This window comes from Vombatus ursinus, unplaced genomic scaffold (assembly GCF_900497805.2).
Source record: "Vombatus ursinus unplaced genomic scaffold, bare-nosed wombat genome assembly UNPS02014821.1, whole genome shotgun sequence".
Classification (NCBI taxonomy): domain Eukaryota; kingdom Metazoa; phylum Chordata; class Mammalia; order Diprotodontia; family Vombatidae; genus Vombatus; species Vombatus ursinus.
The window spans coordinates 845,013-870,028 of record NW_020954599.1 but is presented as its reverse complement, the minus strand read 5'-3'; the positions used below and the strand labels follow the sequence as shown (position 1 = coordinate 870,028).

At 40.5% G+C, this 25,016-nt stretch overlaps 1 protein-coding gene across 4 annotated transcripts in view; it reads left to right on the top strand.

Annotated features, from left to right (window-relative positions):
• RAP1GDS1 (Rap1 GTPase-GDP dissociation stimulator 1) overlaps window positions 1-22,842 on the top strand; it is a 214,008-nt gene extending 191,166 nt beyond the window's left edge. For all 4 annotated transcript variants that reach the window (XM_027837596.1, XM_027837595.1, XM_027837594.1 and 1 more), the window contains 3 exons: window positions 7,380-7,506; window positions 12,848-12,976; window positions 22,147-22,842. In XM_027837596.1, the coding sequence (XP_027693397.1) occupies window positions 7,380-7,506; window positions 12,848-12,976; window positions 22,147-22,274 (384 nt within the window). In that variant the 3' untranslated portion in view covers window positions 22,275-22,842. The remainder of the gene's footprint in view (window positions 1-7,379; window positions 7,507-12,847; window positions 12,977-22,146) is intronic.
• Window positions 22,843-25,016: the final 2,174 nt, after the last annotated feature.

Genomic DNA, 25,016 nt, shown 5'->3' with positions numbered 1-25,016 from the left:
ATAGCTAAGTCATTCACAGTTGCTTATCAAATTGCTGTTACTGTGTACAATGTTCTCCTGGTTCTACTCACTTCACTCTACATCAGTTCATATCAGTCTTTCCAGGTTTTTCTGAAATCATCCTGCTCGTCATTTCTTATAGCACAGTAGTATTCCATTACAGTCACATACCACAACTTGTTCAGCCATTCCCCAATTGAAGGCCATCCTCTCATCTTCCAATTCTTAGCCACCACAGAAAGAGCTGCCATGAATATTTACAAAAACACCTCTCGGGCTTCACCACCCCTAGCCTTTTGACCAACCCCTTTTTCCTTGGTGTTTTCTTCTCTTGTGGCTTCCATGGCAACCTATTCTCCTGATTCCTCTTACCTCTGTCTTCCCTGTGGTTCTGTCTTCAGTCCTGTGTTCTCTCTGTACTCTGTTCCTTAACCATCTTATCCTTTTCCATAGCTTCAGCAATCATGTCTGTGTATACACCTCAGAACTCTAGATGAGGAATCGAGTTAGGACATGGAGTGACCACCCCATCCATCTAGGCCAAGAATGAGTGTGGTCGGTTCTAAACCTCTGCACTCTGTGTATCCGGTTAAATCAGCTTAGTGACCCCAGGAAGGGAACGTGATCTCTAGGTGCACAAGGCCATTTTCTAAGATTATAAGTTAGAAAGAAGGTGCCACCCTTCTTTGGAGGAAAAAGTTCATAACCATAATTATTTACAATATTTTAGCTGTGAAAAAGATAACCGGAAGAGTCAGTTCTAATCATCACTTCTCTTGACTTCTCACTTCTTAAAAGTCTTAACCTTCATTTCACTCAGGATCCCAATTCTAGTCTCTTCTCGTGTATTAACTAGATAAAGGTTAAACTGAGTTCCCTCAGGAAGTGAGGTCTTCCCCTCAGTCCTTTTGCAGTCTCCCTCCAGCCGGTGGAACCAACTGGTGGAAGAATCATAACATCATAGATTTAGAGCTGAAAGGGACTCCTGAGGCCATTGAATCCAGCTCCCCCATTTTACAGAAGAGACATCCAAAGCAAAGAGAGATCGAGTGACTTGACCTCACCTCTTCCTGACTCCAGGTCCAGTGTTCTGTCCGTGCTATCTCCTGGGTGCCTTTAGAAGAAAGAGTATCCTAAGTACAAAGGAGAATTTCAGAATATGGTGAGGAATTTTGAGAAGGGAGGGGTTGCTTTCAACTGGGGTTTCAAGGAAGGCTTAATAGAGGAGGCAGCACCAGGGTCAGCCCTTGAAGAATTTCAGGAAGATGATGGATTGGGTGAAAGGAAAGATGATAATGCTTGGCTGGGATTCGTGGGGAGAGGAGATGTGAGCAAAGGTGCACAGATGGGAGAAGGCAGGCTGAGAACTGAAGATGGGAGTAGGCCAGCTTTGCTAGAACTTAGACTATGTGCTATATTGTGCTGGAAAGGAAGGTTAGAGCTAGGCTGTGAAGGTCTTTGATTGCCAAGGAAAAGTTTTTAACCGCACGTGGTAGGCCATAGAAAGCCCATGAAAGTGTAGCACATTAGAAGTGTTACTTGGGCAGAAGCTTGAAGGACAGACCAGGGGGAGGGAGACCACTGAGGGAGATGTTAGGCCAATAGGGCAGGCAGGACGTAGGTAATGAGGTAGGTAGGTGAGGGCAATAGTGTTTGGGGTGGAAAAGGGATGAATGTGAGAAATATGGGGATAGAATTGACAGGTCTTCATAACTGATTGGATATAGAGAGTGAGGGAGAAGAAAGAGTCAAAGATGACTCCAGTGCCATGAGTCTGCATGACTAAGAAGATGGTGGTACCATTCACAGAAATGGAGAAAAAATTAGGGGCGGGGGGAGATTTGGTAGGGAGAATGATGTGCAATTTTATATGCAACCACCAGTGTGGAAAATTCTGAATTGCCCAGGCACTGAGACCTAAGTGTCTTGCCCAGGGTCACAGTCCAGCATGTATCAGAGGCAAGGCCTAAACCCAGCTCCTCTTGATGCCAAAGCAGACCTCTGTCCACTGCGCTGCAGTGACTCTCATTATCACTAATGCCCGTCGTTAAAGAAAGAAATGTTTGCACTCCTCTCTAAGTGAGCCTGTATATGGAATTAAGTTGATGGACATTGTCTCCCTTTCATTTTCCTACAATGATACAACTGACAGTGAAGTGGAAATAACTGAGCACTTTCCAGAACTGGCCAAAGGAAGCCAACATATGCCTGGCTCCTTTCCTCATTTAGGTAACTCATCTATTACCTCTGAGAGGTTAGTATCCTCCTCCCCATAGAATACGTGCTCCTGAATGATCACCAGGCCTTAGAAAGGTCCATTTTCTCATTTGCTTTACGCAGGGTTCCACAATAATAAAGGAATATGATTCAATAAAATAGGTCTGATGCCACAAACCTAAAAAATGATTACTCGTTTTCAAGTTCCTGTTTCTAATTAAATTCAAAATGTTTTTTGGCCTGCAGAGTCCCTGTTCAGCTGCAGTGTGTCAGTGAGACTTCATTTCCATTCAGTTGTGTGTATCAGCAAGTGTGTGGTTACCCAGAAAGGTTTCAGGGTTCCAGAATCAGTCAGGATTTGTTAGGTTTTCTTCCTCTGCCCACGGTGTACTGCTTAATACCATTCTGAAGCTTTTGAAGATTGGTTGTCCTGAACTTTTGTCTCTTCTAATGAGTTATGATATGTATTAAGAATAGAAATGCTTTCCCCTTCATCTTTATTTGTCTCTGCCTGTCATAGCACCATATTTTACTGAAAAGGCATGAGTAACAGAAATCAAACTCTCAAGCTTTAATACTCAAGCCCTGTTAAATTATGTACATCCCAAGAACTAGTGAATTGTTTATATGTGCAGTCAGCCAGCTTTCCATTGTCTGCATGCAGATCACCTACATTTGGGCTGATTTACAGATGTTCTTGCTTTCAATTTCTTATTTATCTAATCACATTTACTGTAGCCCAGCAAGAGTTGCATAGATGTTTTGGTCTAGCAAGTGGTTATTGGCCTGCACCAGAGGAAAGGTACCCTTGTGTGTATGTGCTGAGCTCTCCTGCCAAGGTGTGGGGGATGATCAGACCCTCCCACCTCCAAAGACTGTATGGCTGTGAAAAAAACTCTGCTCCCTTTGCAGGGAAATAAAGTAACACATACTCCAGCGTCTTCGGTTCCACTGTTATTTAGTGATAACCACAAGGATACATGGCCATTATTCTAAGATGAGATAGGGGTCCTTCTCATCCCCCAGTTTGTGTCTTTAAATTTTATTGATGTTTTGTTTTTCCATTACAAATATTTACAGATTATTCTCACTTTGTGAGAGACCTCTTGTAACAAAGTAAAACTAATAATACTATGACCTCATCTGATCGTGCTGGCAGCATTTTACACCTGTAGCACTGCCCCCCACCTCTCTTTTTTAAAAAAATAATATCAGAAGTCTATTTTCTCTCCCCATGTGTAGTGCTGTATGCTGTTGAGAAGAAAAAAAGAAAGAAATTGCTCATAAGAAATATGCATAATCAAACAAAACAAATTCCCTCAGTGGCTTTGTGCAAAAATATGCATCTCATTCCACCCCCTGAATCTGTCACCTCCCAGAAGTGAATTGCATGTTTATTTCATCATCGATCTTCTGGAATCCTGGTCATTGTACTGATCATCATTCTTAAAGCTTTCAAAGTTGTTTATTTTTAAGGTGGTGTTGTAGAAATTGTTCTCCTGGTTTTCCTCCCTTCACTGTGCATCGGTTCATATGAGTCTTTCCACGTCTTTTTTAAATCATCTATCTCCTCATTTTTTATAGCACAATTCTACCCCATCACATTCACATACCTCAGCTTATTCAGCCATTCCTCCATTGAAGGACATTCCATTAGTTTCCAGTATTTTGTTGCCACAAAAGGAGCTGCTAGAAATATTTTTGTACAGAAAAGACCTTCTCTTTTCTCTGATTCCTTTTAGGTATATAGGCTTAACAGTGGTATAGCTGGGTCAAAGGACAAACACAGTTTAATCACTTTTTGTGTATGATTCCAGATTGCTTTCCAGAATGGTTGGTTTTCCCATGTGCCTGTTTTCCCATAGTAGTTAAGTTCCGATAATAGCTAAGCTCTATTAAATTGTGTACATCCCAAGAACTAGGGAGTTGTTTATATGTGCAGTCAGCCAGCTTTCCGTTATCTGCATGTAGATCACCTCCATTTGGGCTGATTTACAGCAATTCTTGCTTTCAGTTTCTTATTTATCTAATCACGTTTACTGTAGCCTTCAGCACTTTCCATGTTCCTTGTTTGTTGTTTTTTCCACTCCGGTGAGTGTGTGGTAGAATCTCAGGATGGCTTTAATTTGTATTTCTCTGATTAATAGTGACTTGTTTGACTTTTCCAGGGGCCATGTCTCCCAGTGCTGTGTCAGGCAATGCTGAGAATATTATATTGCATGAGTAGCTCTGAGGTATTATCTTCATTACCTTACTTTCAAGATCTTAGCCTTAAAACTCTGGGCATCGTCATTAAGTGAAAAAGTGAAAAGGGAGCTAACTCAGCTTGTGATTAGTCTTGCAAGTTATCAGAGTGGGGAAATCATGGAGGAAGATACTCACATAATTTTGCAGGTATTGTACGTATGCTATGGCTCTGTAGGCTGGAGACAGAGATACCATGCCTTATACAGTTTACTTTGTCAGTGTATGTGCTATTTAATGTAAAAGTTTTTAGTTTTCCTTGGGGTTGCCTGTCTGTCTATACTGGGCTAGACTCTTGCAGCTATATCGCACATAGTATGAAAATTCACAGCAGACTTAACAATAATACACTTGGTTTGTGGTTTACCTTCCTTACCCTGTGGTACAATGTAAAACTCTACAGGATTGTAAGTTCTCTGAGGGAAAATCTTCTATGTCTGTGTATCCGTCATAGCACCCAGGACAGTGCCATGCACAGTAAGTACTTGCTAATGAAATTGTAGAGGAATGAGAAAAGAAAAGGGAGGGAAGGTTTTTACTGTGCAGATTTGTTGTAAGGGCTTTGTTTTTCTTTCCCCCCCCCCCCCCCAAGGGAAAGGTAGGAAGTGGGAAGGAAAGACAACGAATGCATGTTAAGATTTTTTTAATGAAAATTTTAAAGGTTAATTTTTTAAAAATACTAACAACACATACCGATTACCTTCTCCAGCCCAAAGAGAGGAGTCAGGAAACTAATCTTGCTTGGGTGTGTGTTTTCCAATAATCTCCAAGGCACTACTGTTTCCAAACCTATAAGGCCCCTTTGTAGATTCTTTCTCCTTTCCCCTGCCCCAAGGACATTACAGGACATACCACAACTTGGATTATGAGACGTGGGCCCAAGCACCTTTCACAGATAATTTGCAGGTAGAACTTCTGATAGTTGTCTTTGTCTTGATTTTCTTTTTCACTGACTTCCTTTATAATTCCCATGCTTTACTTACAAATTTGAAGATTTCACTATCATGGGTTCAACTAAATGAACTTGTCACTGATGATATAGTACCTTGGGATACTTTCTTTTCATCAGAATTGAACATTTTCTTAGCTTTCCAAAGAGGCTGACAAGGGGAAAGACTTAATGTGGAAGAATTATTTCAATACTGGGATTTTTCAGGCTTAGCCAAGGCATTTTTATGTGCACTAGGGGAAAATCAGATTGTGGGTGTATCAGAAGGCTTTACAGTCGTGGTGTTCTCCCCCTCCAGTCCTCCCAAATGGAATATAGCTGGCCACTTCATAGACTTACCTCTGGATTGAGAAGACAAAGGATAAGTTCAGAGTGATGCAGAGTCGAACAATGAATAGGCGGTGATACAATGCAGGGATCGGGAAGTACAGAGTTAGGAAGTAGATGAAGGATTATGGTTAGCAGGACACAGAGGACCAAAGTGTGATTAGAATATTCTGTGACCCAGCATTGCAAGCAGGGCAGGTGCTTTTCATTGGCTTCTCCAGGGATATCCTTTCTCCTTTCTCATAGGAACACATTTCTCTGTGGTTTCTTCATAGTAGCAATACTCAGTCGAGGCATTTGCAGTAATGTCAGTCTCTCTAGAAACGTGACTAAGATAGGCCTTGGCTTGTGCTGCCACCCTTAGGTGTTCGAATAGAACTGCAACAGAACCTTTTGAATTTGGACTCTTCCAATTTGGAAGTTGGGACCTTTTGCCGTGCATGCACGTTGGACTGGAGTTTATCTTTTATTTAGGAAGAGCGGATTTCCTCATTAAGTAGCGTAAATAAAATGGTGATGTATTTAAATGACCAAAGAACTAACTGTTTTTAGAACATTAGTACAGGTGAGGGTAGGCAGCAGGATGCTGCAGTAGAAAGATTGTTGGGTTTGAAATCAGAGGATGTGGGTTCAGAGCCCATCTTTATTATTTGTTAACTATATGACCTTGGCCAGATCACTTCACAGCCCTCAGCCTCAGTTTTCTTATCTGTAAAATGAGGGGTCTGGCCTCAATGACCTCTTAGACCCCTTCTGCCTCCAAAACTGTGATCTTGTGATTCTTTTTGTTATGAACCATAAGTCTTGTCATTAAATAAGCCTATTGGAAGGCATTCATAATTATTTTAATTAATTAAAAATATTTGAAAGTAATACTTCATATCTTTCCATTTATTCTATAATTTAGACTTTTTTACTGAGTCACATTTACCTCCAATTGGTAGTTTTTCTCTAATAAACAAATAAAACCCTGAAAATCTCTGAGTTGAGGGTAAAATAATGAGTAGTAGAAGAAACAAATATGGCCCCTCTGTCATGCTATGTTGTGGGTTTCATATATTTGTAGCCCCAGGAGAAGTAGAAAAGTTGGGTGTGTTTTAGTTCAAGTACATAGTTATATTTCAGATACACATGATTTGCTTTATGGCATTCTAGTCAAGGAGTCACTCAGTAAAAGTCACTAAATAAGAGACCATTTACCCAGAATCACTTGAAATAAAGCTAGGTGAAATAAAGCTACTAATTTAATGAATAGTGAGTCTTTTGTTCCATAGTTCTTTCCATGGTTGATCAAAAAGAAAATCAAAGTTTGGATCAGCAGCCATATTTATTTATTGGCTTGGTATTTTGGACATGTCTGTTGCTTAAAATGGATGCTTGACATAAATGGTCCTGAAGTAAGATTTTACTTTTCCATTTAAGTAATTTAAGTTGTCATATTTGATAAATTTATTTATAGCTTAAAAAACCTTTTCCTTTCCCCCAGTAATTTTTTTTAAAATGGTTAAATGTAGTGATTCATACTGGACCCTGTCAAAGAACCATTCAACTAAACAATAAATTGACTGATTATAATGTAATTTATTTCTTCTTGATGTAAATCTTTTTAATATTTCTGTGGCTTTCTTTTTTTTAATTTTAGGATGTAATTAAAACCATTGTGCAGAATGGTGGCGTAAAGCATCTCGTAACCATGGCAACTAGTGAACATGTAATAATGCAGAATGAAGCCCTTGTTGCGTTGGCGCTAATAGCAGCTTTAGAATTAGGTAAGTACACTAGCGGCAAGTTCTTCTTTTCTTCCATCTATTTCTCAAATCAGGGGTGGACTAAAGGCAGGACCTTTGCTGACACGTCTGAACCAGGATGTCTGTGTTTAAGAAAAGGTTGACCTTGAGGCATTAACGACTGCTTTGTGAGGTCAGTCATCCCACCAATCCCACGCTCCTCCATTTCTCATCTTCTTCGCTAGAATGTGTAAGAGATGTTGTCAGATGGCTGAAGTCTAAGTAAACTGTGTCTCCATCACTCCTTTGATCTCTCTGCCTTCTCACCCTGTCCTGGCATGATCAGGGCTCCCAACTACCTGTCCGCACCAATGAGCTTTCTTATTGTTCTGCACACGATATATACAACTTTATTAAAACCATTTACAATCTATACAACAAAGATGAACTGAAGCAAATAAATCCTTTTTGTTTTTGAAAGGGGGAGAGGGATGCAGAGACCTTTAGCAGATAGCTGCCCCAACTGCTTTACTTTCTTCTCCATGGCAAGTAGTCTGTGTAGACATTTTAAGTATATAAAAGAAATGCTTTTCCCCCCAAAGGCAAGCATTGAGGTATAGCCCATTGGCTGAGACTACTTTCTCACCCCCACCCTCACTCCAAAGGCATACATGGCGGGCCAGCTGTGTTCTGAGAAGACCACAGGCTTGCGATGGCAAGGAGCCGCTAGAGCTCCTGGAGGAGGGGAGTGATGTAGGCACATCTCTGCTTTGGGAATGTCACCCTGGGCCTTTTGTGGAGGATGAGATGAGGAAAAGCTCTGGAGCTTTTAGAGAGCTCCAAACCTTTTGGAGAAGGTTTTTTCACCCAAAGAAGGATTTAACCATTTAAAGCTTTGTCATATTGGGACCAGACTTGTTCTCCATGTGCACAGAGTACAGAACTAGGAACAAGGGTGAAAGGTACAAAGAGGCAGATTTAGTTAGGGTCGGGATGGGGGGGGAGGGGAGATACACATGCATGCATACACACACACATATAAACATTTCTTTCCTGCCCTTTTAACTTAAAGCTCTCTTAATCAGATTCACAACTGATAGAGTTAGACAAAAAAAAATACATTTGAAGGATCAAAATAATAATAGCTAGTAATATTTAATATTTATACAGTGTGTTGAGGCTTGCAAAAGCATTTTCTGTATATCATCTCATTTTATCATTGCAACAACCATCTGAGGTTCCCATTTTATAGATAAGGAAACTGAGTCTGAGAAAGGTTGGATGGCTTTCCCTGAATCACAAAACTAGTAAATGTCTGAGGCAGGATTCAAACTCAAGTCTTCCTAAATCCAAGTGCAGCACTTTATCTATCTAATTGCCAAGAGGTCTAAAATCTCGAGGAAAATGGTTGTTTTTAAATGACTGAAGGATTTAAACAGCATTTTCCGACCTCCAACTATATTATAAAGCAGCAATTATCAAAACTGCTTAGTGCTGGCTAAAATATATTAGTTCAACAGACTAGCTAAGCAAGAATCAGCAAGCAGTTTAACTAGGTCCTCTGTGTTGTGATAAGCTCAGGAATGTAAAACTGGAGAAAGAATCCCTTTTCAACAAGCTCTGGGAAAACTGGAAAGGAATGGCATAAGATAAGTTATGACCATCTGCTTGTACCATGTACCATAATCTGTTCCAAATGAATATGTGACCTGAATATAAAAGGCCAAATCATTTTTTTTTTAAAAAATTAGAAGACAGTGTAAGAATCTATCTTCCCTAACTATGGTTGGAGGGAGAATTCCTAACTAAACAAGGGAAAGAAGAAATCTCTTTTTTTTTTTTAAAGTTTCAAATACATAAAATTTTAAAGCTTTTGAATAATAAAACTGCTGCAGGAATGATAAGAATTGATAAGCTGTCAATTGGGGGAAAAAATCTTTGCATCATATCATTCTGACAAAAGTTTTATTTCTATGATATACATGCAATTAACACAAATAGATAAGACCATTCATCATCATCATCATTTATATAGAACCTACTACATACCAGATATGGTGTTAAGCACTTACAAATATCTCACTTAATTTCTCAGTAACCTTGGGAGGTAGGTGTTGTTATAATCCCCATTTTACAGTAGAGGAAACTAAGGCAAACAGAGATTCAGTGACATAGCTAGTAAGCGTCTGAAGCGAATTTGAATTCAGGTCTTCCTACTCAAGCTGGTGCTCTGTGCACTGGGGTGCCCCCTGTTGTTCAGTTGTGTCTAATTTTTCATGATCCCATGGACCATACTGTCCATGGGGTTTTCTTGGCAAAGATGCTGGAGTGGTTTGCCATTTGCCACTGGAGACAATGGATTAAGGTATGACTTGCCCAGGATCACACAGCTACTAAGTTGTGTGAGGCTGGATTTGAATTCAGGTCTTCCAGACTCCAGGCCCAGCTCTATCCACTGAGCGACCTAGCTGTCTCTAAAAAACCATTCCCTAATAAAAGCTCAAAGCACATGAACAATTTTCAAAAGAATCACAAACTATCCATCACCATGTGAAAGATTGTTTCATGTCATGAATAATAAAAAGAGAAATGCAAAGGAAAACAACTCTGAGGTGACAAGTGACAGAAACAATGAAGGCCAGAAAGACTGTGGGAAGACTGACCATGCTGGAGGTGAAGCTGTTAGGTCCAAACATCCCAAAAACAATGAAAAATTTTATCAGAAAAGTCATTCAACTTTGTTACTGTATCATTGACCCAGCAATACCCATGCTGGTCATGTACCCCAAGAAGACTGAAGGCAGAAAGGTCCCATGCATAAAAAAAGAAACAGAAAACCTGGAAACAAAGACAAAACAACCAAAAAACTTCAGATCTGTGTGTTGACCATCCATGTCAGTCTTTTCACTTTCCCTTGTTTGTTTTCATTAGAATTGTTTCTGTTTGCATCTTCAGAATTTTATTCTTGAAGGTTTCCCATCCCTCCCTCCTCTCCTTAGTTCCCTGTAGAATTCAGCCCCTGTCCCTTCTCTCTGAACCCTTGGAAGCTGTTGTCCAAAAACCCAAGGTGCATGTCAGACTTTATCCATCTTCTTCTTTAGAACAAATTCTAAAAGGGAAATATTTCCTTTCCCCCAAGGCTCTCATCAGTTTCCCTTCAACAACCAGCTCCTCCTTATGGATGCAAATTAGGACCAGAATGGCAGCCCTTCTCATTAGCTCTTCCTCCTTTTGAAGGATTTACCATTGAATCCAGCTAGAGATTTGTTAGTTACTCAGCACTGGAAAGAGAGAAAGCGCTGGGAGATGTCTGAATACTTGAAGCCTCCTCATTCCTCCTGGATCATTCTGCCGTCGCTGATTTGTGATGTTTTCTGAACTCTTCAGTTGATGCTCTATCACACGTTCAGTCAACATTACTTTCATTTCTTCCCCCTTTGATCTTCAGGCAAATACTCTTCATACTGTTTCTCCCCTCTGGTTCTTAAATAAATCTTTTCAGGATATAGTACCACTTCTGTTCTAGCCCTGACTTTATTCTGTCCATTTTGAATAACCTCTGCCCTTGCAAATTTGTATTCTGGCTGAGTCTCAGCGATAGCCGGGAGATCACATTTGCCTTCTTGTATTAGGATCTGTGGTTTGCCTTGCTTATTACTCATATCATACATCTCTATATAAACATCTAAAGCCATGAATTTTATTGCTGGCTTTTTTCTTGGATTTTTTTCTCCTATAAATTATTGAGCATCTCTATGGTTACGCTTCTTGCCGTATTATAATGGCCACCCCTTAAGGGTAACCTACCAGGGTTGGATATAGCTGAGCAATTGTCTTACCTCTCCCTCCCCATTTTAGTTTACCATCCTCTAGATCAGATTCCTAAGAATCCAGTGAAATGCATCTTTTCTAGCCCTTATTAGGCATTCTCTCCCATGCTTTTATTTTAATCTCTAGTTCAGAAATTCAAATTCCAATCTCAGATACCATCATTTTGGTCCACATAAAAGATGATAGACTTTTAACCCTGTGAAATAAGTAGGACAAGTATTACCACCCCCATTTTTTAAACAAGAAAACAGGCTCAGAGGTGTTAAATTATTTGATCATAATCAGACAAGTGACAGTATTAGAACTCATGTTCAAACTCAGGTCTCCTGACTTCAAGTCCAGTGTTCATTGTACCATGCTTCTTGCTCCTTTTTGTCAGGGAGCCCTTTGGCAATCTGGTAAAGACTTCTAACCCTCTTTTTAAATTTTTTTTTTCAATTAACAAAAGTCTATTTTCTCTTTTTCCCTATCCCCCTTTGAAAAAAAAAAAAAGAAAACAAAACCTTCCTAAGAAATATGAATAAACACATGTTCCAGCAAAAGAAATTCCCACATTAGCCATGTCCAATAAGTGTCTCATTCTCAGAATATTTTTAAATGCAAAAAACACAGTACATAGGATTGTAACTAACTAGCATTTATATAGTGCTGTAGGGTTTGCAAAGTCTTACAGTTACTATAGAAATAGTATATATTTATATATAAATCTCATTTTATCCTCACAGCAACCTTGGAAGGTAGGTGCTATTGTTATCCCCACTTTACAGATGGGGAAATCCAGACAAACAGAGGTTAAATGACTAGTAAGTGTCTGAGACTGGATTTGAACTTGGGTCTTCTTGGTACCTGGACCAGTGCTGTATCTACTGTGCCACAACCAAATCATTCACCCTCTGTGAGTCTCACTTTTCTCATCTAAAAAATGGAGATATTGATGCTTGCAGTACCTGTCTCCAACACTTATTAGTGACCACCAACTTGAACATTTAGCCAGACCTATAAAGCTTGAGGGACTTTACTTTCATGATTCAGTGTTTGGACCTACATCATGTTTTTCTATACAGAGAAATTCCAAGAATCCTAAAACCAGGCTAAATTTGGAGCCATTCTTTTTTCTTTATTCATATATTAAATTTTAAAACTCCTTTTTTAATTTTTAAAATGTCCAAATTCATCAAGAAAGCCTTTTTTCCTCATAAGATGGTTGTCTTCTACTTGACCTCTATTTTCAAATGGAGTTGATGATCTTAACCAAGGAGATACTTTGTCTTTCAAAATAGTATTTCACATAAAGGAGCATTTTGTCTTCAGATTGTGCTGTTTTGATGCTGAATCCTAAAACTAAGCTCCTGAGGTACCTGTTTATGCCAATCCTCCTCTGTTCACTGAGTCTGAGATGAATACCCTATTATCCATCACCTTGCTATTTGTCATATCATGTTGGGAGGTTTCATAAAGCCGCTCTCTAAAAGAGGAAGAAAAATGCTTAGCGAGGTTGGGCAAAAGACATTTAAAGGATGTGACTTAACACATAAATTGTCTTCTATTCTAGTCACTGCTGAGAAGGATCTAGAAAATGCAAAGCTTGTCCAGATTCTACACAGACTGTTAGCAGATGAGAGAAGTGCTCCTGAAATAAAATATAACTCCATGGTCTTGATCTGTGCTCTCCTGGGATCTGGTAAGTGTTTTCTCTACCATTGGATTTGTGGTAACAATTAAGCATAAAACACAGAAGAGCGAGCAGTGACTTTGGATTTAAAAATCCATTAGACAGCAGTTTGAGCATGACATGGGATAGCTTTTGTTATGGTAATGTCCTCAAAACACTTTTAATGTGATTTTTGAAGGCTGTGAAAATGGCTCACAACTAGCCAAAGCCATGTAAAATCAATGCTGAGTAAAAATAATGAGCAGCTTTTTCTCTACCACAGCCTAGCCTCCAGTGTGTGTTTCTCTGATTTAAAAACAATGTTCAGTGCTTGCCCAAAGTACCATTATCCAGGGAGAATACTGTACTGGAAATCACAATGGGCGTTTCTACATTTACCGTAATTTGCAGTCACTTTTGTCCAGAGCTTCCCTCTAAGGACATTTGGCCTACTTACACGGGGCCAAATGGGTGCGCAGGAAGATGTCGAGGTGGCTTCCGTCCAGGGAGATGCCGGCAGGGCCAGGATTCGAATTTACAGCCACTGAGTTCCTTTTTTAGCACCTGGACTCCCACAGTGCTTCCTACGTCCATTGCCTCTTTAGATCATGGAGGTGGATATCTCCCTCCATGTAGGCGGCTGGTTCCTGGCAGCCAGTAAATGTAGCTCTTGGAAACACCAGATGTGAGCTGCCTCCTCTGTGAAGTCCTCCCAGCTCTGTCCTTTCTTGAACTTCTTACCATTCTATTTGGACTTCTTCTTCTTCCCGTGTATTTTACTCGTGTTACAGTTAGTTATGTATTTGTATTATACTCTGTACTAAATTGGCAGCCATGTAAGGGCAGAGACCGTGCCTCATTTCATCTCCACATCCTCAGTGCCTCACATGGCCCAGTGAACAGAGTAGACACTTAGGAAAAGCTCAGTGAATTTAATTGGAAGGGGAAGAAATCCAAGTTGTGGAAAGCTGGCATGTCCCCTGTGTGGATTTCTCCCACTGATGCAGATGAGAACCCACACTTAAATCCTGTGATGAGTGGCTGTCGTCTAACCTGTCCTGTGCATACCAGGCCAGTAGCTGCTTGACACATCAGCTTTCAGAATCTAGGCTGTCCAAGGATAAGATTTGGACCTGAAAGGGATTCTAGAGATAGCAGGTCCAGTCGCTTTATCTTACAAAGGAGGAGGAGGGCATTGAGCCCAGACAGGAAAAGTCATCTAGTCAGTGTGTAGCAAAAAGGGATACAGATTTCCTGAATTTTGACCCCTGCTCACTTTACTCTGTTCCATCGCCCTAAGATAGAATAGGCCGAGGATCCACAGCTTCATTTTTTTGTTTATAAATAGTGAGAGTTAAAACAAAACAGAAAAACTGGAAAAAAGGAGTGAGAAACCTAGAAGGGAAATCAATGTCACCCCAAAATGCAGTAATGAAATGAAATAGAAACGTTTAGTTATTATGTAGTTAATCTGAAACAGACTCAGATTTCTTCTAGCTAATCCCCATTACAAGTAATGCTTGCTGATGGTTTTAGGTGAATACTTTTTATTAATTCAAGGAAAAATCCATTTATACCAATACTTTCTAGTGTTTTAATAGAAATGCGTTTTGTACTTTATCAAAAGCTTTTTCTGCACCTATTGATATAATCATATTTTTTTAACTTTTATTACTGATGTAATCAATTATGTTAATAGTTTTCCTTATGTTACACCACCCCTGTATTCTTTTTTTGATAGTATTTTATTTTTTTCCAATTACATGTCAAGACAATTTTTAGCAGTCATTTTTCCAAGATTCTGAGTTCCAAATTTTTCTTCCTCCCTCTCTCCCTTCCCCTCTTCCTAAAATGGTTAGGCAGTTTGATATAGGTTATACATCTGCTGCCGTGTAAACCATATTTCCGTATTAGTCACAGTTGTGAAAGAAGAAACAGATCAAAAGGAAAAACCCACAAAAAAGAATAAAGTAAGCTCTGATCTGCATTCAGAGTCTTTCAGTTCTTTATCTGGATGCTGATAGCATTTTCCTTTGTGAGTCCTTTGTACTTGTCTTGAATCATTGTGTTGCTGAGAAGAGCTGAGTCATTCATAGTTGGTCATCAACACAATGTTGCTGATACTCTGTACAGTGTTTTCCTCGTTCTGCTCATTTCACTTTGCATCAGTTCATACAAGTCTTTCCAGGTTTTTCTGAAATCTGCCTGTTCATCATTTCTTATTGCACAATAGTATTCCATTAATTCATATGCCACAGCTTGTTCAGCCATTCCCTGATTGATGAGCATCCCCTCAGTTTCCAATATTTTACCACCATGAATAGGGCTGCTATAAATATTTTTGCACATGTAGGTCCTTTTCCCTTTTTTATGATCTCTTTGCCACCCCTGCATCATGATAATATATTCTTGAAATCTACAAGATTCTCCATTTTTGCCTGAGATAAGTGAGATCTAACTGAAGCTTGTAATAATGCTTCGTGTCTCTGCCATCTCCTCTGGGTTGCCTCTTCTCCCGTTGATGCACATCCCAACATCTCATTCTCAGCTTCTAACATTCCTGTCCGTGTCCTCCCATAAATATTCCATAGAGGATCTGCTGCAGAAAACCATCTATGGAAGCCTGCTTGTTCCTTCTCATGTTTTCATGAAGGATATCCTCAAAGTCATCTAAGTTTTATACTCAGTACTCCAGTGGATCTGTGATTTCACTGATTTTGGAGCTACCTCCAAAAATGCAGATCTCAGCCTATTCATTCCTGCCTACCTGTGCAATTTTCATTCACATCCCCCCCAAAGTTCACCATGTGGGGTCCACCTCCACTGGAGGCCTTTCTTACTTCCTTACAGTATCTCCTGCCAATGGGGCATTCTAGCCATCCACCTGGCATCTCTTGCACTTGTCACATGACCAGCCCATCTCCTCTGTCATTCCCTTCTTTACTCCTGTACTTCTGAGGAGTTCCTTTTTTAAAAATGTTGCAGTCTGCTCCTTCCCACCTTCCATTGCCCTCTATACAATGCTCATCTTTAGTTCTTCAGAGTCGGTGGCGTCCCAAGTCTCACTGCCATACAGTTCCACTAAAACATTTGTATAAGTTGGGCCTTTGTTATTATGGGAAACTTGGGGACAGTAAGTGTTTTGCAGTTTCTGAGAAGCATCCAGCCAGCCCCTTTCTTCCTCCTCAATTCAGAGCCCAGCTGTATTATTGGTCTCAGGCATACATACTCTTGGACAAGCTCTATAGGAGGTACATCCAAATGCTTGCTGAAACCAGGTAATAGACATCCTTCATCCATTTTGTCTTTCACGTATGAATGGATAGGCTAAACTCTTGAGTGATTACAGATCTCATTCATGAGGCTCTGCCATGTCTTGGTACTTGATGGTACCAATGTTATGTACAAATGGGAGCATCTGGAGGAGTTCACATCCGTAGGGAATCTTCCTTGGCCTAGCCTCTAGCTAGGTGTCCTCCAGAACAGAGGCAAGTTCTTTTGACAATCATACATCTTCCTGTTTTGTGCCTCTCCCAATGTGTGTTGTCACACAGTTATTAAGAAGGTTATTTCTGTTGTTACATCTTCCGAGGAATCTTGAATGATCTTGCTATATGGTTGGAAGGTACTTTGTTTTAAAAGAGCCTGAAGGTAGCATTTTGTCCTACTAAGTCAAATGCTTTTTCATAATCAACAAACAAGAAGCACAGTGCTAACTGATATTTTCTACATCTCTTAGTCAATTATGAGATGGTTCACGTGTGATCCATTATTGAATATCACTTGCAAAATTCCACTTGCGGGGCAGCTAGGTGGTGCAGTGGATAGAGCACTGGCCCTGGATTCAGGAGGACCTGAGTTCAAATGCGGACTCAGACACATAACACTTACTAGCTATATGACCCTGGGCAAGTCACTTAACCCCATTGCCTCGCTCCCCCCCCCCAAAAAAATCCTACTTGCTCTCTTCTGATAACCTTATTGATGTTGCCTTCAATACTTGTGAACATGACCTTTATAAAGATTCTGAGTAGCTGGGAGAATAGGTATATAGAATGGTATTGGCTGGTATTTTCTCAGTCACTTTTTCTTGGATATTAACAAGGTTTGAGACCTTCAGATACCTTGTATATCAGTCCCTTAGTGCCCTCATAGCTGTATTGCTTCCAGGAAGTATCTCCTTTATTTACACTTGATCCAATCTGGCTGGTTTCCCCATCTTTGTTCTTTGGTGCCATTTTGACTTCCTCTACTTCAGGGACTGTGAAATTGGGGTCCAAGTGGTGATTCCACTATCCTTGATAGAAAAGCAAGTTTGTTGAAAAAGTTTTTGCAAAATCTTTTTTCATTTTTCTTCTGTTTGAATTCCTTTTTCTTTTTTTCATCTTGGAGATGCTCTGGAGATCACATTGCATATTGCATTATCTTGCTAAGCTTCTTTAATCTGCTTTTTGATTTATGAGACAAGATTGCTTATAATCTTCCATCATCCTTCTTTGTAAGATTTTATAGAGGAATTAGCATTTCTGTATTCCCTTTGACAGCCAGCTTTCTCCATTTGGCAAGTAAGTTAAATGTGTGCTGACTGTTTGCTTTCTGAGATCTTTGGGTCTCTTTATTGTAGCTACTAATTCATATGTAGTTTACTATATGGATAAAATTGTGAGTGTCAATGTCATTTCTGTTGTACATTTCCTTTTTTTTTTTTACTTTCAATAGCCAGTGTAATTCAGAGTTAAATCTTCTTAATTATATACCCTGTTTTTTCTCATTACTATTGTTTCTACTTGTTTATTGTAAATTAATTCTTAGCTAGGATGAGTTGATGGGTTGACCGTTCAGACAGCTGACTCAGTGATAACTTGCATGTCCATAAGAATGTTAAAGTATATTCATTTTCATTCTTTGTGGTGTTACTGATTACTCTGTCCACTTCGCTCTTTTGTTTCTTTTTTTTTTCCTAAATGCTCATGCTGTAGCAGTATGAGACTTTTGTATGATTGACAAGTCCTTGGTTTCTCTCATTTCTTTTATCTGAACCATAACTTGCCTGTATATTTCTCTCCATTCCTTTGCATTGAAGTCAGCAAGTATCATGCTGCATATTGATTTGTTTTGGAAAGTCTTACCAAGTTCTTTGTGGAATTTCTCTATCCATTCATCCACAGCAATTTGTATATACGTGGCAATTATTTACATGAAGGTCTTTTTACGAATGCTTATCATTGGTAATACACTATATGATGACCAAATAAATCAAGAAATATTATTTCTTATGGCTTTGGGGCATACAGTAAAGCCCTCTCTGCCACTCCTTCCTTCGCTTCTCTCAGAAGTGCCTGTAAGCAATCCTTCCATTTCCCTGTAGCTCCCTTCTTCCGGTTTTGTTTATAGTAAGAATGTCAAGATTGATAAGATTCAGCTCCTCCAGCAATGTGTCTGCTCATTGGTATTTGAATAAAGATAGCCCATTTGAAGTACCAGAAGGCAAATCAAAGCTTGCTGATGGTCTAAAAACAGTGTGATTCTTAATGCCCTCTGCCCCTCTGCTTGCAGCTATCATCCCAGTAACAGAATGGGGTCACATAGTACTGAGGGCCATTTTTTAAATTTTTCTTTGTTTCACGGTTTGCCATGGCAAAGATTTTATGAAGATTTTTAAAATGTAGATATGTATCTGTCACCTTTCTAGGGATAATAAGACCATCTGTGATCTTTTCCATCCTTCTGAATCTTTCTCCTCTTTAAGATAGTTTGAAAATTGATCTCTAGGGGCGAACTAGGTGGCACAGTAGATAGATAGAGCACCGGCCCTGAAGTCAGGAGTACCTGAGTTCAAATCCGGCCTGAGACCAAACACTTGACACTTACTAGCTGTGTGACCCAGGGCAAGTCACTTAACCCCAATTGCCTAAAAAAATTAAAAATTAAAAAAAGAAATAAAAAAAAAAGAAAATTGATCTCTGAATACTTTTAATATTGTGCCTTTTCCAGCAGCTATTTCTTCTATGAGTGCTAGGTTAGGTCCAGGTTAAGCTTCATCTTTTTAAGCCCGGATCTACTTCTGCATCTACTCTATCAGGAGCTAAGGAGCTCCAGTAGAATCCAAATGTAACATCTCCTTCATCACTAATAAATGATTATATACTGCAACAACACTGACGGATCTGTTTTAGTTAGGTTTATTTTCCCTGTTTTTTACTGTTTTGGGAAGTAATAATGCTCTCAACTCTTTGTCATTTTCTTGTGTAATATTTTTTACAAATTAGGTTCTAAACTGGTGTTGCTATTGACTCCCTTGTCTCTCCACTTGTTAAGGTGTTAATATGTTTGTCACCTAAGGCAGTTTCTGTGTTCTTCAGGCCTCCTTATCCTGATAACTGTTTTGCAGTAGTTAAGGTCTCTAAAAAGTGGTGACTGTTAGCGTCTGTACTTTTATCTGTTTCCCATTTTTCAGCATTAATAACTTAAATAGATTGGGTTTATACTGGTATAAATACAGTGTCTTTTTCTTATCTTTATGTTTTGTATTTGGTGTTCATGTTGACTTCTGCTTTAACCAGTCACCAATCTGATTGCAGATAGTTAATTCTGAAATGTCTTCCATGTTAGTAACCCCCCGTTTCTTATCTGATATGATAAATTCATTTTCAGATTTGTTTTGTAATTTCTGTTCCTTGTCACATCCAGTGCCTTCTAATATTTTTCTTGAAGAAAATATTAACGATAGACACACATGAGACTACTGCATGAAATGGAATTTTTTTTGGTTGTTGTGTTTGGGTGCATGTAAAACCTTGATATTTCTGAGGAGAACTTGTGAGCTCTCTGTATTTCCATCCAACTGAAGTTTCTTTCTGTCTTTGCATTCCATTTATAGAAGTAATATTTCTTTGGCTGTGGTTTGGTGCCTCTGCTAGTATATCAGCTGTTGATGTCATTGGACAAAGTGCTTACCTTTAGACAAGCCACAATTTGGTTTTTGTATGTGGCCTAAAATCTGTATAAATCACTAAACTGCTCACTACATCCAAAAGGTCTGAAAATATGGGCAATGTACCACATCACATCCATGGACATTGGAGGTGCCTTCTCATGTCATTTCTTTGGAGCCATGCTTTTTCTTTGTGTTTTCAAAACAGTCACTTGTGATTGTTATGTAGCTCTTTTAATTTACATTGTTGTAGTCCCGGTATGTATTGATTTCTTGGCTTAATTCACTCTGTACCACATTGTGCAGATCTTTACATGCTTCTCTCTATTCTTTTCTTACAGTTCAGTAATATTCCATTATATTAATGCACCACAATTTGTTTAGCCATTCCCCGAATCAATGGGCATCCACTTTGTTTCCAATTCTTTGTTACCACAAAAGTGCTGCTATGAATATTTTGGTATCTTTGGGGACTTCCTTATCAGCAGCCCCCTTGAGGTATATGCCTACTAGTGGAATCAAAAATGTATGACTTTTAACAGCCTCTATTCCTTTTCGTACCTCTCTACCCCATTATTGCAGAAATGGAAGGTAGCCAGCCAGGAGTGATTGACATTTTGCATTTGTGTCTGTTTGACGTGTTGCTATAGTCAAAGAATTCAACTCCTAGCAGCCAAGCTGCTGGAGAATCTCTCTGTTTCATGAAGCTGGGCCTCAAACATCAAACACATTAGCCAACCCCATACTCAACCATCTTGGCTTCCTAGAGAACTTGCAAGAAATGGCATTCTGCCCGTATAACCTTCAAGAATGCAAGGCCACCTTCTCTGCTCACGCTTTACTGGGCCTGGTCATTTGTGGAGGGAGCCCCTTACACATACTGTGGCTCCTGCTTAACCTCAGCTATCTAACGATGACTGGGGATGTGGTGACCAAAGGGCACTTCTGGGTCTTTTACTCATTCATTGTGGAGGGGAGACAGTGTGTAATAGTGAAAAGGATGCCAAATTTGGCGTCGGAAAATCTAGGTGCACATCCAGGCTTCCATTTAGGAGATGTGTGACCTTGGACAAGTCCTTCGTCTAAACTGTAAAACAGGAGTAATAATATGAGCACCACACAGGATTGTGATGAGGATTGAATGAAATAACCTGCGTTGTATCAGTTTCACTTTACAGATGGGGAAACTGAGGCAGGCAGAATTTAAGTGAGTTGTCCAGGGCCACAGAGTGGCCACTGGACACTCAAGTGTCTTAGGCAGGAATTGAATGCAGGTCTTCCTGACTTCCAGTCCAGCACTCTATCCACTGTACCAGGGAGCTGCCATTATCAATATCTGCTTTTATCCCTAAAGGGGTGTATGACTAGATCAGAGGGTCTTCACCTGCGGTCCATAAACTTGGATGAAGGGAAAAAAGTGTATCTTTATTTTCACTAGCCTTGAATTGGAAATTAACATTTATTCAGATATTTTAAAATGGTTTTTCTGAGAAAGGGATCTTCACCAGACTGCAAAAAAGGCCCACGACACAGTAAATGTTAAGAACCCTAGAGACCCTCTGCCCTGTGATCCTAAGGTTTTGGACACCAACCTTATTATGGCAGATCCCTCCATCGACTCACAGTGGTGTGGAGGTGGCCCTGAATTTTCAGCCTCAGCCAGGGCCTACCAAGCTGGAAAAGTTAGGTCCAAAGGGTTCTTTGTCGCTTGAAACCCACGCTAGCTCATCAGTCAGCTCCTCGTGTGTGCCAGGCACTGTGCTGAACTCTGAGGATACAAAGCCAGTCCTTCTCTCAAGGCCTTCCCAGTCTGGGGGTGGCGGGAGAGGGGCAAGCCCTAGACAGGATCAAGTGGAGAGACTAATCACTAGAGGAAAGGCACTAGAATGGAAGGGGAATGAGAAGGGCTTCCTAGAGAAGGTGGGTCTTTTGCTGGGACGTGAAGGAATCTCATCACCAGAGAACTGGACATCACATGAGGATCGTTTTGACTGCAGAAACTCATGAAATGATCGACTGAGTAAGGCATGGAGTGATCTGTGATCAGCATCGATGGGATCTGCCCATAGATCACCCTTCCAAAGAAAGCTATAGGACGCCATCCTGTGCTGCTCTGGGGCTGGCCTCTTTCATGACTACCACCTCTGAGCCCTGAAAGGGCGCCGTCTCCGTCAAAGAACCCGTGTATACTGGGGGTAGATGATGCCTTGTAGTCCCAGCAGCCAATGGAGAGGCATTTCTAAGCCATCTTACTTCTCTCTTCTAGAAACCCTTCACAAGGAGATGCAGAGCTTGGCCTTTCTAGAAGTTGTATCCAAACTCCGCAGCCATGAGAACAAGACGGTCGCCCAGCAGGCCTCCCTCACAGAGCAGAGGCTCGCTGTGGACAGCTGAGACCAGCCCTCGCCTGCCGCCCGGCATCCCATCCTTCACCTCTGTCCTCCGTGCAGCCGCCGCTCCTGCCACGTCCTCCACTGCATCACTTGTGCATGCGTGTAATGTTCCCACACCAAGGGAAGAACTGCTATCGGTACCTTCCTAATGAGGTTTCTCAGCCCATAGTTGGTGTGAACGTGAACCCGTCCAGACCAGTCTCTGCCCATAACCGTTCCACTCGTATTCTTGTGGCTTGAGTCCCATCAGTAGAATGTGCATGTTGTAATCCTCTGATGATGTAAATGTGGTACTACATGACAGCCCCCTCACCCCCCATAAACTGCGTAATAATTTACTGATAAATTAGAAACAATCCAATATACAGCAAGATCTGTCTAGTGTGTGGAAGATAGGATGAAATAGTAAAAATAATAATAATAATAATAATAAAATAGCTCCATTTTTGGTGCTTTGAAAGCACAATGACAAAAGAAACGTGTTGCTGCTCATTCACTGGTTTTGCCTATTAATGTCAAAGTCATGGTACCTAGAGCTAACAAATAAAATCCCAGCGCTGTCCACTTGACCCTGTGGCTTGTATTCTTAACTGCGCAGAATCCCCAAATGGCACAGACTTGGCAAGGCTCCCTGCGGGATTCAGGCCGCACTAACTGATCGGGTCAGCAATGGCCTGATGCTTCATACCTGGGTGGCTTTCACACTGACACGGAGAGGGGCTCTTCTTTTCACACGACGAAGCTGATTAGAACAGTTTTTGATGTAGAACAACATCCTATGTTGATCTTTATCATCACTGAGCTATTCATATATTCGTAGAATCTCAAATCCTTCTGTCTACCCTCGTAACAGGATTTGACAGGATTAAGAGTAAAGGCTGAGCAAGGGGCGGCCTGGGTAGGAGTGAGGACAGTGTTCAGGTGTGAGAACAGCAGCCAGTCCACAGTTCATTTTGTAAGCAGTGCAGCAACCTGCTTCCTCAGCTGCAATGAAAAGGGAATGCACGTACTATGCAGACCCGCACCCCTAGTGATTTCTTTCCTTCTATTCACTCTCCACCCTTCTCACCAACAGATGACTTTGGGACCCTTGCAAGTCACTCAAACACATGCTGGTGAGTCTCTTTTTCCCTCTTGATTCCAGCCGGCTCCTTCTTCCCCAATACCTGCCTATAGGTTGGAAAATACAAAGGTCAAACCTGAGGATTAGCTTTTCCCAGAAGTGGTCGTAAAGCCCCCGAAGGGGCTGTCAAGGGAGGTAAGAGAGCACACAGTGAGCATGGGACGCACTCTTCTCTCTCGGAGGACTTAGGGGCAGTCCTTGCCTTCTGACTCTGAAACAAACATAATTCAAAGAAGTTAAGTCCGGCACGAGATGGAAAAGCCCCTTGGCCGTTCACAGACATCTTTGATGTCCACAGGGGTGGCTTCTGGAGGAAGTTGGTTTATTTCCTTCCCTTGTGTTGGACAACAATATCAGCCTTTGTTGTCATTCTGGGAAGGTATTAATGATGTTGGTATACAGCAGGGGGTCCTTCATCTTTTTGCTTTGGACCTTCTCAGAATAACATTTTTAAATGCATAAAATAAAATATAAAGGATTAAAAAGGAAACCAATCCTATTTCAATAGTTATCAAAATATTTTTAAAAACAAATTCACAGACCCCTGGTTAAGAATTCCTGCTTTGGGGGCAGCTAGGTGGCGCAGCGGATAGAGCTCCAGCCTTGGAGTCATGAGGACCTGAGTTCAAATCCAGTCTTGACACTTAGTAACTGTGTGACCCGAGGCAAGTCACTTAACCCCAATTGCCTCACCAAAAAAAAAAAAAAAAAGTTCATGCTTTGAAGGCTGATTATAGCAACATATGAATTATATTATACTGATAATGTATCAATGTTCTACTGATACCATACTGGATTAGCATAACTTGAGACACTCATTCAGGAAATTGGCCCTCCCTGCCCTATACATTGCCTATCCACTTATATAAGCTACTTATACATCTTACTAATAAGCTATTTATATCTCTTACTAATTTCATTGAGTCATAGAATCAAATTATGTAGAAACTGGAAGGACTTATGAGAGGTCATCAAATGGTTTGGTGGTACAAGTAAATAAAACTCTGGACTTGGAATCAGGAAGACCCGAGACAAATGTGACCTCAGACACTTCCTAGCTGTGTGACCCTGGTTGCTTAGCTTTTGTCGGTCTCAATTTCCTCAATTGCAAAATGGGAATGCTAACACCTGCTGGGGTGGTTGTGAGGATCAAGTGAGATAATACCCGTAAAGTGCTTAACACAGTGCCCGGCACACAGTAGGCACTTAATAAGTGCTTGTTTCCTTCTTTCTGAAGGAAAACAAGCTTAAAGAGAAATCATTAGCTCAGGTTCACATGGTGACTAAGTGACAAGGTAAGACTTGCACCAGGTTTTGTGACTTCTAGGGCTTGCTGCTATATCGAGCCTGCCTTTACAGACTATGGTGATTGATTGAATGATTGATTGAACCACATACTTCAGAAGACTTCAGAAAAATATGTTTCTTTTTGTTACCTTATTAATCCTGGTGAAAGGCACTGTAGCTGAAGCCCCAAAACAGAGCCCTCTGAAACCGGAAGAAAATATTGTACAGAAATCGCCCCTTGTACCCACTCCCTAACGCAGAATTTTCATTAGAAGGTTCTCAGAAGCTGTGTAGTCCAGCCCATACTCTGCTATGGCAGCCCTTGAAAGGGAC